Below are 18,075 nucleotides of genomic sequence, written 5' to 3' on the forward strand. Positions count from 1 at the left end.
CAACTAGCAAGTCTCCTACAGGTGGCACAGTGGTCATGTTATTGTACCTCCACAGAGGAAATATAATTGTAGCAGCCTTTCAGACTTTTCAGTGAATAATATTTACATTGTCACAATAAGCACTATTTACTGATTCTTAAGATGAAGAATAAACAGCATAGTGGAAAAGATATATTTACTGGACTAAATGAAAATAACTATATTTACATGTAAAGTAAAGGTGTTTAGCTAATGTAAGTTGGGAGGTGGAGGGAAAAGGTAGAGATATTAGTATCCTTATAAACAGTATGAAACAGGAACTGTTGAAGTTGTTAGAATAGAATATAGAGATTTAAATATTATTTAAAGTTAAAAAATAGTTGGTAGAAGAAGTAATGATGAAGGTATCACTATCAAAACTTCCAGACAAAAGGGGCAGGATGATATAAGTGAGCTACTCTTCTTTCATCATGAATGAATAATATATAATCCTTGAATCCAGATATACTATGTATATCCAGGTATGTTTAAAGTTGATAAATCAGTAAGTACAAATATAAACACACTATTTAGCAGTATGGAGCTAACCATCAAAGAACTAAAAACAAGGGCTTGAACTGGTCATTGAAACCAGATTGTGTCTATAATGTTGTACGAAGATATTTTCTGGCTTCATTTACTGCCACTGTCTTAGATTTACAAGGGTCACCCTGATAAGTAAGTTTCACTTTCTAACCATGCAGCATAATATTTAAAGCTAAAGAATTCTAAAATTTTTCTTCACCATGCTATCTAGGTACAAAAAAAGCCAGACAAAATTAAGGAAGATATCCTTACTGATGAAGAAAAAAAAGGAATGTGGGATTCCATTAAAAGGTAATTACTAATGAATATGTTAACACATAACTATTGATCCATCAGGAATCTAGTATATGGAAACCCTACAGATGGTCAACATTTTAAGTACAGCACAAATCCTCTAAAAGGAATAAGATAGATACTTAAGTTTTAATAATACAAGATAGGAAACTGGAGCTGTAAGACAGCTGGAAATAAAGTGCTATACAAACCAAGGGAGAAAAGGGCTATATCCAGTTAGGAGGAAACTCAGAAAAGACTCCATGGAGAAGTGTGTGGCTCAGATGTGTTCTAAAGCAGCGGTCGCCAAGCGGTGGTCCATGGACCACTGGTGGTCAGTGAGATCCAAAAGGTTGGTGACGGCTGTCCTAAAGCAGTGGTTCTCAACCTTCCCAATGCCGTGACCCTTTAATACAGTTCCTCATGTTGTGGTGACCCCCAACCATAAAATTATTTTCGTTGCTACTTCATAACTGTAATTTTGCTACTGTTATGAATCGTAATGTAAATATCTGATATGCAGGATATATTTTCATTGTTACAAATTGAACGTAATTAAAACATAGTGATTAATCACAAAAACAATATGTAATTATATATGTGTTTTCCGATGGTCTTAGGCGACCCCTGTGAAAGGGTCGTTCGACCTTCAAAGGCGTCGCGACCCACAGGTTGAGAACCGCTGTCCTAAAGGCTTAGCAGGTTTTCAAAAGTTGAAGATGGAGTGAAGGTGCCTGGTTATATGAAGATTGGGTATGTTACTCAAGGAACAGAAAGTAGCCCCAGTTCGCTGGTACAGTGAATATGATAGGGAATCTATAAATTAGGTTGAGACATTTATTATTAGTTCATCAAAAAATTAATATATTGACTCACCTTATCTACAGAATCCAGGAGTAGAGCTGACTTTAGGCATCCAGGTGATATGGTCTGGAAACTCTTCCTCTCTTAGTTCTGTTATCTGTGCCTCCTTCATTTTCAGTTAACTTTTACAAGGAAAAGTTTGCCATCTCCTGTGGGAGGAGATTGCCTCTTTCCAAATAGTACCAATAAAAGTTCCAAGGCTGACTCATTAGTCCAGCTATAGCCACGTATCCCATGGCTGATCACTATGACTTGGGTCATATGCCTATCTCTAGAGCCAATGAGAACTGTCCCACTTAAACTTTATAGAGTGAAATTGGAGGAAGAACGCCTTCCCCTCAAAATACCAGGTTATTGTTATTGAAATGTAAAGGGTATTAAGTAGACAGAAACAAATGCTGCTGTAGATCCACACTGTAGAGAACTTAGAGATTTGAACTTAATTTGATTGTGATGGAGAACAAGATTATTTTGGTCAAGGCTAAGAAATAGAAACTTTAGGCCAAATAGATTCATCAACCTAAGCAGATTTTATTATACTGGCCAAAGCACTCCCATCTTGGATTTTGCCCAGTTGAGGTCTCTTTTTTGATAGTTGATTCCTTGTTTGATAAGAAGAATCATGTTATTGTGCTAGTAAGGCTCAAACTCACATTTTGAGATGATTTGAAGAGTAGGTATATTTGACGGGATAATGAAACATTTTTTTTTTTAAATTAAATCTTTATTGTTCAGATTATTACATTTGTTCCTCTTTTTTCCCCCCATAACTCCCCTCCTTCCAGCTCCCACCCCACCCTCCACCCTCACTCCCCACCCACTGTGTTCATCCATAGGTGCATGATTTTTGTCCAGTCACTTCCCGCATCTCCCACACCCCTTTTTCCCTCAAGAATAGTCAGTCTATTCCCTTTCTATGTCCCTGATTCTATTATAATCACCAGTTCATTCTGTACATCAGGTTATTTATTCACTTGATTCTTAGATTCATTTGTTGATAGATGCATGTTTGTTGTTCATAATTTGTATCTTTACCTTTTTCTTCTTCTTCCTCTTCTTAAAGGATCCCTTTCAGCATTTCATATAATACTGGTTTGGCGGTGATGAACTCCTTTAGCTTTTCCTTATCTGTGAAGCTCTTTATCTGACCTTCAATTCTGAATGATAGCTTTGCTGGATAAAGTAATCTTGGTTGTAGGTTCTTGGTATTCAGCACTTTGAATATTTCTTGCCATTCCCTTCTGGCCTGCAAAGTTTCTGTTGAGAAATCAGCTGACAGTCGTATGGGTATTCCCTTGTAGGTAATTGAGCCTCTTTCTCTTGCTGCTTTTAAGATTTTCTCTTTGTCTTTTGCTCTTGGCATTTTAATGATGATGTGTCTTGGTGTGGTCCTCTTTGGATTCCTTTTGTTTGGGGTTCTTTGCGCTTCTTGGACCTGTAAGTCCATTTCTTTCACCAGGTGGGGGAAGTTTTCTGCCATTATTTCTTGAAATAGGTTTTCAATATCTTGCTGTCTCTCATCTTCTGGCACTCCAATGACTCTGATATTAGACCGCTTAAAGCTGTCCCTGAGGCTCCTTACACTATCTTCACACTTTCGGATTCTTTTTTCATTTTGCTTTTCCAATTGGGTGTTTTTTGTCGAATCTTTGGTTTGATTATTGTACTCCTCTGGTCTGCTATTGGGTATAATATTCTTTATTTCAGTCCGTGTATGCTTACTTTCTAATTTCTTTATCGTAGCATCGAGGGTCTCATTAGTTTTCGTGAGGCTCTGCACAAATTTATGGCAAGCCCTCAAAATTGCGATTCTTAGCTCCATATCCTCCATTTCTGTCATGTTTTTTTGTCTCCGCATCTTTTATGCTTTCTTGGTGCACCCCCTTGTGGTCTCTGTGCGCAGTCTTGTTCTAGCCAAGCCTTAATTGTTGTAGTTAACACTAGAGGGATTTGACCCCCTGGCCGACTGGCTATAGGAATCAGCTGTATGGAAAACGTCTGCCTTCTGGGGAGGCGCTAATCCAGCCTTTGCCTGAGGCGATCGGCAAATGGCTGTGCGCAGAGTTTGGGCGGGGCGGGATCAACAGGGCGGGCGGAGGGAGCAGTTATGGCCACGCTCAGTCCCGTTCCCAGAGGCTCTGCTTCTCAGAACCCCGGCAGCCGCTGCAAACCTCGGAGAGAAAGCTGCCCTCAGGTTCCAACTGATGCCGGATAATCCCGCTTCTCCCGTTTGAGTCTGGGTCCCTAGAGACTCGCCCGGATCTGGAGCCTAGAGTCTGAGACTCACTCCCGACCGAAAACGACAACCGCGCCCTCAGCCACCAGCCCGCTTTGCGCGCGCACCTCAGTACCTTTGTATTTTCCACACTGCGCCGCCTCTGAGCCTCGATTTGCTGTTCTCTTTCCTTCTAGTTGTAGAGTCTCTCTTCAGCCAGCCTTCCTGTGGTTCTGGGTGATGTCCGTTCAGTCTTTTAGTTGTATTTTTGAAATGGTTGTTTGCGGCAGCGGTCTCCGGTGTTTACCTACGCCGCCATCTTGGTCCGGTCATGAAACATTTTTATCTGAGCATTAAGAGTATCTGTGCATGAGCTTCCATTAAAGCCAGAAGGTAGACTGAATGAATAAAGATAACTGTTCAAGTATAGCATAGCAACTTACTTTACCAAAGGGTACCAAAAACAAAATGATGCTTTGTTACAGAGATGGCAACTCCTCCAAGTATGTAAGTGTTTCGTATACTGCTTTCACTTTGCTTATCTTAGTTTTATCCTAACTTAGAGTGATATTTTTCTCACTGAATCAACTTGTGTTTTTCTTATTTGGGAGATTACCATAAAAAATATTTGAAAAACGCTTTTGTCATAACAATTCCTATTTGGCAAAATATAATCCATGATGATTGTAAGTTGTTTAGCTTTCCAAATTTTAGTCATTTTAAATATCTGTGCATATAGAAATGAAAATTTTAATTAAATAATTTTAAATGGAAGGAAAAAGAAGAAATCAATACATTATGAATACTTAAATAAAAAATGTAGTCACTTTTGAACAGAGTTGGGACATATAAAAGGCTGATCTAAGTCCTGAAAGTGGTGAAAAAGATAGCTGGGCCCAGAGGAAGCCAGTGAGTGGATGTGGCTCCCTAGTGCTCTCTTGCTCCTCGTGGAGACACACCCAGAGTATAGCCTGTGTGGAATGGTGACTATGACCAGAAGAACTCTAAATTGTAGGCAGCTTTTATTTATAACATTTTATCCTAGGGGAGCCATGTCACCAGCACTCAGGACTTACTATTACCACATAGAAAAAGTCTAACTGTGCTGTAGTTACACATTTGTACAGTCTGTTTCTTCCCTCACTATTGGCCTATTTAAAATGTCATTTCAGACCTAACGGTTTGGCTCAGTGGATAGAGTTGGCCCACAGACTGAAGAGTCCTGGGTTTGATTCAGGTGAAGGGCATGTACCTCGGTTGCAGGCTCGATCGCCAGTCTTGGCCTGAGTGCCTGTGGGAGGCAACCAGTTGATGTGTCTCTTTCACATCAATGTTTCACTCTCTGTGTCTCTCCCCCTCCTTTCCACTCTTTCTAAAAATCAATGGAAAAATATCCTCAAGTAAGGATTAAATAAATAAATATGATTTTATATGGCCATAGCATGCTATAACTCATTCTTTGTTCTCAAAAAACATTTGTAACTCAAAAAGATTCAAAGATATTACCTCATTAACCAGAGACAATATAATTACATTATGTGTTTTAAATTTTTTAATCATAAAAACTTTGTTATAATGTCACATGTTTTAATATTAATAATCCATAATATTTAGAACTGGTTTCAGTGAAATTACTTTGAAAGGTAGTCCTATTTTTATTACTTATCAAATTTAGTATTTAGGTATATAAAATTTGCAGATATATTTTTGAAACCGGCAATCACTACTTTTTTTATTCCAAGTTTCACAAGAAGTTTGCATAAAGAAAAAGACAAAAAGGAAACAGACGTTCTGAACATTTTCTCAGTTGCTTCTGGCCATTTATATGAACGCTTTTTAAGGTAGGTATACTTTTTATCTAATGTTTTTAAACCTAGTACATTTACTTGATTCAAAAAGAATTTCTACAGTTCAAAAGAATAAAATTATATACAGTAAAAAGAATCTTCCTCTTCCCTTTTCTTGATACCCAGTTCCCTTTCCCACAGGTAACCAATATTATTTTTATGTCCTACCAAAGATGTGTAGACAAGTAAATATATATATTTTTTATTTTATAAATTTATTTTTACCCAGATAGTAACAATGTTTATACACTGTTCTGCACCTTGCTTTTTTTCACCTAAAATTATGAGGGAGGTATATTTTTAAAATATAATAAATTTCATGAATTTGACTGATTTGGAATACTGATATTATTTAAGACTAGAAAAATGGACATATTTTATAACAATATAATTAATAAAAAGTATATACTGTAAATTTCCCTTTTCCAATGAAGAAATGCCTTGTTTTACATAAAAGGAGGAGGGGCAGTGAGAGGAGAAAAGCATATTTACAAACTACAAAGCACTGTTATTGTTTTAACTGTTTATAATGAAGAATCTTAGAGAATGCCTTAGAAATGTTTGAATATGTGTTTATATTTTAAGATGGAACTTTAGATACCTTCTCCAGGTAAAGGATTAGAATTCAAAACAAGTGCCCTGTCCATTGAATTTATCAATATAGACAGATCATTCAGCTCTTCACGTTTTTCACACCTTATGTTATTGACACAGTAGAAGAGCCAATATTAGACTGTAGTTCAGCTCATCAAGCCTATTTCATATTAACTTCTTTGTTTGCAAGCTGAAACAGTCAAAAAGCAAGCAATTTCGTGTATAACAAATATATGTATATAGATGCTCCTTGATTTATAATAGGGTTATGTCTCAATAAACCAGGCGGGGGGTGGGGGGAAGGGGCGGGGAACGTCCAGCCGTAGGCTATATAAGGCCTGGGAAATCATTTGGTCTGGCCCTGCCAAGGCATTAGGAATGAGTTAATTAAATGTTTGACCAAATATAGCAGGCTAATTTTTAAGTTGATAATTTTGTATGGCCCTCGAATGATGTTATAACTATCCAAAGGGGTCTGGCAGAAAAAAGGTTCCCCATCCCTCATAATTAAAAAATGCATTTACTACACCAAACCTACTGAACATCATAGCTTACCCTATCCTACCTTAAATGTGCTCAGAACACTTACATTAGCATACATACAATTAGACAGAAACATGTCATGCCATTGCCCAGAATCCTGAATGAGCACTAAATCACATACCACTAGCCCAAGAGAAGATCAAAATTCAAAATTTGAAGTATAGTTTCTACTGAATGTGTATCGCTTTCATACCATTTTAAAGTTGGAAATTCATAAATCAAACCATCATAGATCAGGAATCCTCGGTAAACATACAGACTTACACATTGCATACTTGATGAGCAACCATAATATTTGAAGGTCCTTCAGTCTATTTCTTTATAATACATAGTGAAAAACTTCTAATAATACCTTTAAATATTTAAAAGCCTTATGCAAAGTAGGATAAACTATTAATATTAACTTGGTTGGTTTAATGCTCTTTTTTACAGAATTATGATGCTTTCTGTTTTACGTAACACCAAAACACCAGTGAAATTTTGGTTCCTAAAAAATTATCTGTCACCAACATTTAAAGTAAGTACATTCATCTTTTTATTATAGAATGGTTAATGTTTAAATAGTAAATTCTTTATGTCATTGTAAGTTCACATAACTTTTTTTTTCAGAATGAGTTTTGAAATGTATATTTACTCAAATTTCTATCTTTATTAATTCTTATATATTTTTTAATTTTTTGTACACCCCAGTGACCAGACATTACATAACTTACTACTTGATCATCCCAATAAATCTTGCACCTATCAGCACCACATCTAGTTATTAGAATATTATTGGCTATATTCCCTAAGCCAGTGGTTCTCAACCTTCTGGCCCTTTAAATACAGTTCCTCATGTTGTGACCCAACCATAAAATTATTTTCGTTTGCTACTTCATAACTGTAATGTTGCTACTGTTATGAATCGTAATGTAAATATCTGATATGCAGGATGGTCTTAGGCGACCCCTGTGAAAGGGTTGTTCGACCGCCAAAGGGGTCACAACCCACAGGTTGAGAACCACTGCCCTAAACTGTACTTTACATCCCCATAACTGTTCTGTAACAACCAATTTGTACTTCTTATTCCCTTCACCTTTTTTTGTGCCCACCCACCACAATTCCCCTACCATCTGGCAACCAACAAAAAGTTCTCTATCTATGAATCTGTTTCTGTTCTGCTTGTTCAATTTGTTTATAGATTCAGTTGTTGATACGTATATATTTATTGCCATTTTATTGTTTATATTTTTGATCTTCTCAAGTAAAGACCCTTTAACATCTATACTAATAAAAGGGTAATATGCTAATTAGACTGGACATCTTCCGGGCATCCTTCCAGACAAAGCCACGGTGGCAGGGGCCGAGGCAGAGGCAGTTAGGGGGCGATCAGGCCAGCAGGGGAGCAGTTAGGGGGCAATCAGGCCAGCAGGCAGAGGCGGTTAGGGGTGATCAGGCAGGCAGGCAGGTGTGCGGTTAGGAGCCAGCGGTCCCAAATTGTGAGACAGATAGACATCCCCCGAGGGGTCTCGTATTGGAGAGGGTGACGACTGGACTGAGGGACTCCCTCCCCACCCCCCATCCCCTGTGCACAAATTTCATGCACCAGGACTCTAGTTTCATATAATACTCGTTTGGTGGTGATGAACTCCTTTAGCTTTTTCTTGTCTGGGAAGCTCTTTATCTGTCCTTTGATTCTAAATGATAGCTTTGGTAGAGAAACCAAGATGGCGGCATAGGTAAACACGGGAGTTTGCTGCCTCAAACAACCACTTCAAAAATACAACTAAAAGACGGAACGGACATCATCCAGAACCACAAGAAAGCTGGCTGAATGGAAGTTCTACAACTAGGAGGAAAGAGAAAAGCATACCGAGGCTCAGAGGAGGCGCAGTGCTGAAGTAAAATACTAAGGTTCGGAGTGCATGCGGAGCGGGCTGGAGGCTGAGGGCGCGGTTGTCGTTTTCAATCAGGAGGGAGTCTCAGGCTCTGAGCTCCAGTTCCGGGTGAGTCTCTAAGGACCCACACTCATACGGGAGAAGCGGGACTGTCTGGCATCGCTCAGAACCCTAGGGCAGCTTTCTCTCCTAGGGGCTTGCAGCGACTACTGGGACACTGAGAAGCAGAGCCTCTGAGGGCAAGACTGAGAGCAGCCGTAATTGCTAATCCCGCCCTGTTGATCCCATGGGACCCACCCCGCCCAAGCCCTGCAGGGAGGCTTTTGCTGGATAGCCTCAGGCAAAGGCTAAATTAGCACCTCCCTAGAGATCCAGGAGCCAAGAAGCCCAGAGGTCAGAGTGGGACCATCCAGCTTGCAGCTCTGTGGAACCATAAAAGACACACTCAGGGGGCAGACTCAGTGAGCACAAAAGCCCCATCGAAGCAAGTCTAGCCCCAGAGGGGTGTCTCCAGCACAGAAGTTCTCCCACCGCAGACACAGCTGATTCTCACAGCCAATTGGCCTGGAGGTCAATTCCTCACAGTGATAACTACAACAATCAAGGCTTAACCACAACAAGACTGTGCACAAAGCCCACAAGGGGGTGCACCAAGATTGTCTACCTCAGGTAATTGGGACACTTAGCACAGAAAGGCACTCTATCGACACAGCGAAGCATAAAAAATGCCGAGACAAAGAAATAGAACACAAACGACAGAATTGGAGGAAAGCAAACTGCTGGATATAGAGTTCAAAACCACACTTTTAAGGTCTTTAAAGAACTGTCTAGAAGCCGCTGATAAATGTAATGAGATCTTCAAGAAGACTGGTGAAACCCTCGATGTTGTGATAAAGAACCAACTAGAAATTAAGCATACACTGACTGAAATAAAGAATATTATACAGACTCCCAACAGCAGACCAGAGGATCACAAGAATCAAGTCAAAGATTTGAAATACGAAAAAGCAAAAAACACCCAACCGGAAAAGCAAAATGAAAAAAGAATCCAAAAATACGAAGATAGTGTCAGGAGCCTCTGGGACAGCTTCAAGCGTAGCAACATCTGAATTATAGGGGTGCCAGAAGAAGAGAGAGAGCAAGATATTGAAAACCTATTTGAAGAAATAATGACAGAAAACTTCCCCTACCTGGTGAAAGAAATAGACTTCCAAGTCCAAGAAGCACATAGGACCCCAAACAAAAGGAACCCAAAGAGGACCACACCAAGACACATCATAATTAAAATGCCAAGAGCAAAAGACAAAGAGAGAATCTTAAAAGCAGCAAGAGAAAGAAAATCAGTTACCTACAAGGGAGTACCCATACGACTGTCAGCTGATTTCTCAACAGAAACTTTGCAGGCCAGAAGGGAGTGGCAAGAAATATTCAAAGTGATGAATACCAAGAACCTACAACCAAGATTACTTTATCCAGCAAAGCTATCATTCAGAAGTGAAGGTTAGATGAAGAGCTTCACAGATAAGAAAAAGCTAAAGGAGTTCATCACCACCAAACCAGTATTATATGAAATGCTGAAAGGTATCCTTTAAGAAGAGGAAGAAGAAGAAAAAGGTAAAGATACAAATTATGAACAACAAATACACATCTATCAACAAGTGAATCTAAAAATCAAATGAATAAATAATCTGATGAACAGTATGAACTGGTGATTGTAATAGAATCAGGGACATAGAATGGGAATGGACTGACTATTTTTGGGGGGGAGGATGTGGGAGGTGAGGGAAGAGATTGGACAATAATCGTGCACTTATGGATTAGGACACTGGGTGGGGAGTGAGGGCGGTGGGTGGGGTGGGAACTGGGTGGAGGGGAGTTATGGTGGGAAAAAAGAGTAACTAATGTAATAATCTGAACAATAAAGATTTAATTAAATAAATAAATAAATAAATAAATAAAATAAATAAAAAAATAAATGATAGCTTTGGAGGGTAGAGTAATCTGTATATTTACTCAATGTATATTTACTCAAATTTCTGTTTTTAAATCAATTTTAAAACTTTGGTATTCATCATTTTTTATCTAGCATAAGAAATTTTCTATGCCATTTTTATTTAAGGAAGTGTTTAAAAGGACAGCAAGAGATGGCTTATTTTTAAGTAAACTCAAAATCAGAGGGATTAGTGGTTTTTCATGATAATGATAATTTAGTAATATTTAGCAATGAAAAATATGTACAGATTGTCAACAAAAAGAATTAGATTCTTTTTACGAAGATAGGCAGGAACAGTAATATCAAATGAGCATTGTACCATAGAAAATAGTCTGACAGTACCAGGAACAAGCTCCTTTATCTTTGGGCAGTGCATTTATTGCTGTGGTAGTATAGACACTATATTTAGAAGTCTGAGGCATTTTATATTTATAAGTTTTCAGATGGCCAACATATGTTCCCCTTTACTTACCCCTACAATCCTGCTGCAAAGTATGCCCTGTTCTTTTCTGTCCTCCCTACAAATTAATTAGATTCCATGAAGTTAGAGTCTCATTTAGCAACAGTTCAAAGGAGTTCACTTTTTATAAACCAAAACCAGTGGTAAAGGCAGACATAAAAATAGCCAACCATGCTTTTATTCCTTAATATTGCACATTAAGGCACATTGCTAACTTACTTACATTATTCAGTTGTGGTTCATAAAGTCCTTGACCAGAAAACCAAGACTCAGAAATTATATAACAGGCCTACATAGTCAGGTATCCAGCAGCACTCTGATGTCCAATAATTCACCAGCCAGACTCACAAAACTCAGAAAAGCAATCATACTCACAGTTTTAGTTTATTACAGCTACAGAATAAAGATTTAAATCAGCAAAGCAAAGAGATGCATAGGACAAGGTCCATGGAAGACCAGACCCAGAGTTTCCAGTTGTCCTCTCCCAGTGGAGTCATGTGGACAGAGCTTATTTCTCCCAGCAAAAATGTGTGACAGTACATATGGGGTATTGCCAACTAGAGGTTTCCAGAGTTTTTATTGGAGTTGGCTACATAGTCCCACCTGATGGCCACAGTGGCCGACCTTAGCCTCCAGTCTCTCTAAAGGTTGAGCTAATACCTAGTGGCCCAAGGTCCCTGCTGTAAATCACATCTTTGGGAAGATTGGCATGGCCTAAGGTGCCCAGGTCAATCAAGGCATTTTTATTAGGCAGCACATTCCAAGGATACAGGTTACCTCCTAGGAGGCAGGGGCAAAGATCTCAACCATTTTTAAAGCAAGATTTGTCCTTTATAGCACAGACCCAAGATCAAACAGCTAATTAGGAACATAGCTGAGATTTGAACTCTAGCATTCTGACCTCAAAGCCCAGGTGCTTAACACTCATGTGATCATTCAACAGTAGACAAAAACTCCAAAAGAACCCATAGACATAACCAAGAAGTCACACTAGGTTTAACTAAACTTTTAACATGTTATTCTATTAGGTAAGTGGGGATGCAACACTACATAAACTGAGATGATACTATCTAGAGTCTCTTAGTGGGAAATGATATTTACTAGAAATACAGTGCTACATCTGGATAAAAGTCTTGTATTACATGGTCAAAAGTAATACCCTATCTGAAGTAATATTTTCCTTTTTTTGTAATTTTGTTCCTTTCCCTCAAAATTTTAATCTTTTACAACTTTTCAGTGAATTATACTGTGTACAAATCATAAGTATGCAGTTTGATGAATTTTTACAAACTTAAAACACCTGTGTCTACATCTCTGTGTCCACCAGCCAGAAACAGAAATTATGAAAATTTTCCTTCAATTAAAAGAAATGCCTCCTCAGGGTTCGGGGGGCGGGGGGGGGGGCAAGAAGAAATAAATCAAATAACTTATATACTTTTATGCATAGCCCATGGACATGGGTAATAGGGTGTGAAGACCTAGGGGGAAGGGGGGAGGGGCTAAGAGGAGGGGGTAAAGAGGGAGAAATGGACACATCTGTAATACTGTCAACAATAAGAAATATATATTTTAAAATGCCTCCTCTTTTCCTTTAAATATTTGCTAAATTATATCTACTTAGGAAATAATTCCTGACCACACTATGTAAAATTACAATCCCTTTTGATTTATCACTCTATTTTCTTTCTCTTTTTATTTTTTTCTATAACTATCTTCAATATACTAACTTTATGTTCTGTCCATTACCTCTAAAATGAAAGTTTGTAAGGGCCATGATTTGTATCTGTTTTGTTTACTACTGTATCCTTGGCCTAGAATAGTGCCTTGCATGTAATACATGCTTGGTGAATATTTTTAAATATATATTTGCTGAATAAAAAAGGTTTTTTAAAAATTTCATCTAATATTTTTGCCCTGACCAGTTTGGCTCAGTGGATAGAGCATCGGCCTGCGGACTGAAGGGTCCCAGGTTTGATTCCAGTCATGGGCATGTACCTGGGTTGCAGGCACATCCCCAGTGAGGGGGGTGCAGGAGGCAGCTGATCGATGTTTCTCTCTCATCGATGTTTCCGGCTCTCTAGCCCTCTCCCTTCCTCTCTGTAAAAATCAATAAAATATATTTTTTAAAAAAAGAAAAAGAAAAAAAAATTTCATCTAATATTTTTAAAATTTTGAAACCAAAGCAGTGATTCCCAGAAACTGGTCTAGCTGTTATTTCAACATTTCAATTCACTGATCTTACAGTAAAGAACATAATTTAAATCTACAGTGTTCTTACAAAAAAATGAAGAAAATTAAACTAAGTGTATAATCAGAAACTAGCTACAGATGAGAACTGAGGAGATGAATGCAAATTCCATGTTTGCTAACCCATCTCACCCCACTCCTTTATCATCCTCCCTCTCAGGTTTTGGGATCTTAATAAACTTAACCAACACTATTTCATTAACTGCTCTGCTTTAAGCAGAATAAAATACTCTAACCCTGTAAAACACTAAATCAAATATAAAATGTTTAGACCATAATAACTACCTTGTATTTTTAATCATTAAATTAGTCATAAATCTCAAACATGAAACTCAGGTTAGAGAATCTAATTTATCAATTTACGACTCATTTTACGTTTTTTGTACATCCTCTTCATCTTTTTATCTCTCTGATGAACAAACATGCTGGTATACTGGTATACAGGATGGGGCAAAACTAGGTTTACATTTGTGAGTATGTGAAGCACAGAGTTTATTCTTATATTATTATTTATTATTGTATTATTTTCCATATGAACAACTGTAAACCTTTTGCCCTACCCTGGATATAAACTGTTTGATGCATAGGTGTTCCAAGATCCAGAGGCTTTTTCTTCTATAGTCAGGTGGCTCAAGTCTAACGTTAGTTGTAAAAATATGGGAACATTTATCTTAGTTAATAAGCTTGCTAATTAATAGAATATACCTATTTTTAATGTCATTTAATTATATGGTTGTATGTATACTTGTCTCTTTATATTTGCCAGCATTTTCATATTTCTCATTAAAAGTATAAGTTGGAGAAGTAGTATTTAGACATTTATCAACTTGTAACCATTTTATAGTAAATGCTACCTTTTATTTTATTTTTTAACTAGAGGCCCGGTACATGAAATTCATGCACAGGTAGGGTCCCTAGACCTGGCCAGCAGTCAGGGCCGATCAGGTTCCCCGCCTCCTTCCCTTGCCACCCATGCGCTGCCACCGGGAGGTTCCCCCTGCCTCCCCACTTCCCTGCCTCCTCCTTCCCTCGCTCCCTCAGTGCCCTGCTGCTGCTGGTCGCCTGCCATGTTTCACACTGCCACCTGGTGGTCAGCGCACATCATAAGCGATCGAACTCCTGGTCTCCCAGTTGAACTACCAAGGGGACACTTTGCATAATAGCCTTTTATATATACAGATTTATTGGGGTGACATTGGTTCACAAAACCGTACAGGTTGCAAGTGTACAACTCAATAAAACATCATCTGCACACTGCATCCTGTGCCCATCGCCCTAAGCAGTCTCTTTTCATCCCCATTTCCTCCCCTTTGCCCACCTCCACCAAGTTCCCACCCCCACCTAGTCCTCACCCCTTTCCCTCTATCACCCAGACAGTCCTCAGGTTATGTCAGACTCGATGTACGTCTTTTCGTTAGTATGTTGCCATCTCCCATTTATTTATAAAAAAAAAAAAAAAGTTCTGTTATTTCGACATATGTACATATGTGCTTTCTGTTTTTTATTTATTTACCACAAGTAAAGGTTAGGAATTGTTATTTTTCTTTTAATTTTTTTTTACTGTCTCACTTCATTACTGCTGTGTATGTGCTCCATGTGAGTGACGTAGGTGGGTTCCGACTTAGAGAAAATTGCATTACATCGTTCCGTAGGAACCGATCTCAGAAGTAACCCGAGGACCTACTGTACTGTTGTCTGTGTCTATGTATTATATATATATTAAACTCTACCTTTAAATGATAACTTTTTCTCTAAAACAAAAACTGCTTTCTTCCTTGAACATATTCTTTGATTTGTGTGTATGTGTATTTTTTAGGAGGTAATTCCTTACATGGCTAAGGAATACGGATTCCAATATGAACTAGTCCAATATAAGTGGCCTCGCTGGCTTCACCAACAGACAGAAAAACAAAGGATTATCTGGGGATACAAAATTCTTTTCCTTGATGTCCTTTTTCCTCTAGCAGTGGACAAAATCATTTTTGTTGATGCTGATCAGGTAAATAGATAAACTGTTGTTTTTATTAGTACTTAAACTCTTTTTAACATGTCTATTTAGTATAGGGACTCAATTTATGTTGCTGGTATTTATCATTATCTTTGTTGCCATGCTACATAAACAAGTAAGATATGATTGTGATACAAAGGCAAAGCATCTTTTTAAAAAAACTCAGAATTTCAGGGGAAAATTAAAGGTATTGCAAGGAAGACCATTTATTATTTAGGACATGGCAGTTTTCTCTCTGAAGTAATAGTTTTTTAATTTTGGTATTAAAAATAAAACAAATACTTGTACTAGTCATAATAAAAGTTATATGAGTTCCTATGAATATGAGCTGATAGTTGTATAATGAGCTGTTCTTGCTGGAAAAGTTAGCAATTATACACAACTCTAACTCTTCCACTTGCAATAGTATTCTTTGGCATTTACATCATCCTATCATTTAATGGGGGGGGGGGGGGGGGGGGGGCGGCGGAGATGTCCCAAAGTTGGCCCTAAAACAGTTGTGGTTCTCAGCTTTCAAAATTTATATATCCATAAATTATGACTTTTCCCCTTTCCTCCTTGCATACCTTTGTAATCATTAATGGCCAAAAAAAAAATAATAATACACAAATTTCTAAAAATAACAGTATCATGTAAATATTAATGTTATATGAATTAAATGTACAAGGTAGTATTTATATTTAGGACAAAAAGTATATTTTCAAATTCTATATTAGATTTTACTTATATCATAAACTCTTATTTTTTGTATTATTTTCCAAATTGATAAATGTGAATCATTATAATTAAAAACTAAGAAAGCAGGCAAATGCAGGTGATGATCTAAGCATTTCCAATCCTACTGTCTAAAAACATTTATTTCTCCTACCTGCCCACAACATATACAGTGATATTTCTCCAGCAGGCTGCAGTCTATTAAAAAATGAAACATACAAACATTATTGCATTAAAGCCATTGAAGGTAATCAAGAGATTTTTCTTTATGATTCAAACTAATATTTGCCAATATATAATAATGGAGATTTATCATAAAAATGATTTTGAATTATTAATCCATACCTTGAGAAACTTAGGGTATGCACTTGTCTAATATTTGGTTCCTTCCCAAAATATATTTTGTTTAAAATATATTGATGAGCCCTAGCTGGTTTGGCTTAGTGGATAGAGCGTTGTCCTAAGGACTGAAGGGTCCCAGGTTCGATTCCAGTCAAGGGCACATGCCCGGTTGTAGGTTCAATTCCTAATAGGGGGTGTGAGGAGGCACCTGATCAATGATTCTCTGTCATCATTGATGTTTCTAACTCTCTTCCTCTCCCTTCCTCTCTGAAATCAATAAAAATATATTCAATAAATAAAATATCTTGATAAAAATGATGTAATAATTATTATTAATGAGTCATGTTGACTAGGTATATAAATTTTAGTTTTTTTAATTTGTGAGGACAAGAGAAAAAAATAGAAACTTTGTAAACTCATTAAATGGAAGAACTGGAAGAAAATATAGTCTCTATATTTCTACAATAAGCTAATGATTTGAGATTTACATAATGATTTTATTTTATAGTCTTCATCAGAAAAATTATTTTAATTATTTAGATTGTGAGACACGACCTGAAAGAACTTCGAGATTTCGATCTGGGTGGAGCTCCTTATGGGTATACTCCATTTTGTGATAGCCGCACTGACATGGATGGATATCGTTTCTGGAAGAAAGGATATTGGGCGTCACATCTTTTAAGGAGGAAATACCATATCAGGTAAGAAAATTTGTACTCTTACCCTTTAGTAAATAAATTAATTATTGAATCACCAATATTCAGTTCTCTTAGAAATTATACAACAATGGCAACCAATTACATAGTGCTTTTACATGCCAGTCATCTATAAATTGATCCCCATTTTATAGATGTGGAAACTGAGGCAGCACTTAATGTAACTTGCCCAGGCTTACATAACTAAACCGAGTTAAACCCATGTGATATAGCTCAAGTAATATGCTCCTAACTACCACAGAAGATTTAAATTTGGTTTGTCAAATTACAAAATCAAGATACTGTCCTCAAATCTGTTATTGTTTTGTAGGGCCATGAGTTTCATGAGATCTTGGAAAAATTTGAGGTGACCCTAAGAGGATATGGGTCCTAACAGTATAACAAACTTCAAACCCCTTGGAAACAGTATTAGATGTTGGGAGCAAATTTATAAAAGGATTTATTATTATTAGGTCCAAGGATATCTAAGGTTAATATTAAGTAGACAAACACTGGGGGGAAATAAAAATCTATAAATAACATAGGCTATCAAGGAGTACTCATTTTTTGCAGTGCCTTATACGTAGTGGATCTCAAGAGATTTAGGAGAATTGCAGCAGGTGACAGGCTCCGAGGCCAGTACCAAGCTCTCAGTCAAGATCCAAACAGTCTTTCAAACCTAGATCAGGTAAGTAAAATGTTCATAGAATAATTATCAGTATATAGATATAGACTGCTCCAATTCCAGGTTTGTAGACTTCAAAGTTTTATATTTTCAGCCTTTTCTTTTTATAGAATTCTCTATTGAAAATCTAGACTTACATATAAATTTTTTAACT

At 37.4% G+C, this 18,075-nt stretch overlaps 1 protein-coding gene across 1 annotated transcript in view; it reads left to right on the forward strand.

The window, feature by feature from the left end:
• UGGT2 (UDP-glucose glycoprotein glucosyltransferase 2) overlaps positions 1-18,075 on the forward strand; it is a 162,014-nt gene that overhangs the window by 127,179 nt on the left and 16,760 nt on the right. The window contains exons 31-36 of the mRNA XM_070408745.1: positions 776-855; positions 5,659-5,757; positions 7,333-7,417; positions 15,294-15,476; positions 17,082-17,242; positions 17,810-17,924. Of these exons, the coding sequence (XP_070264846.1) occupies positions 776-855; positions 5,659-5,757; positions 7,333-7,417; positions 15,294-15,476; positions 17,082-17,242; positions 17,810-17,924 (723 nt within the window). The remainder of the gene's footprint in view (positions 1-775; positions 856-5,658; positions 5,758-7,332; positions 7,418-15,293; positions 15,477-17,081; positions 17,243-17,809; positions 17,925-18,075) is intronic.

The sequence above is a fragment of the Myotis yumanensis genome, unplaced genomic scaffold, assembly GCF_028538775.1.
Source record: "Myotis yumanensis isolate MYYU_CA2020_CCGP unplaced genomic scaffold, mMyoYum1.0.hap1 SCAF_3, whole genome shotgun sequence".
NCBI lineage: Eukaryota > Metazoa > Chordata > Mammalia > Chiroptera > Vespertilionidae > Myotis > Myotis yumanensis.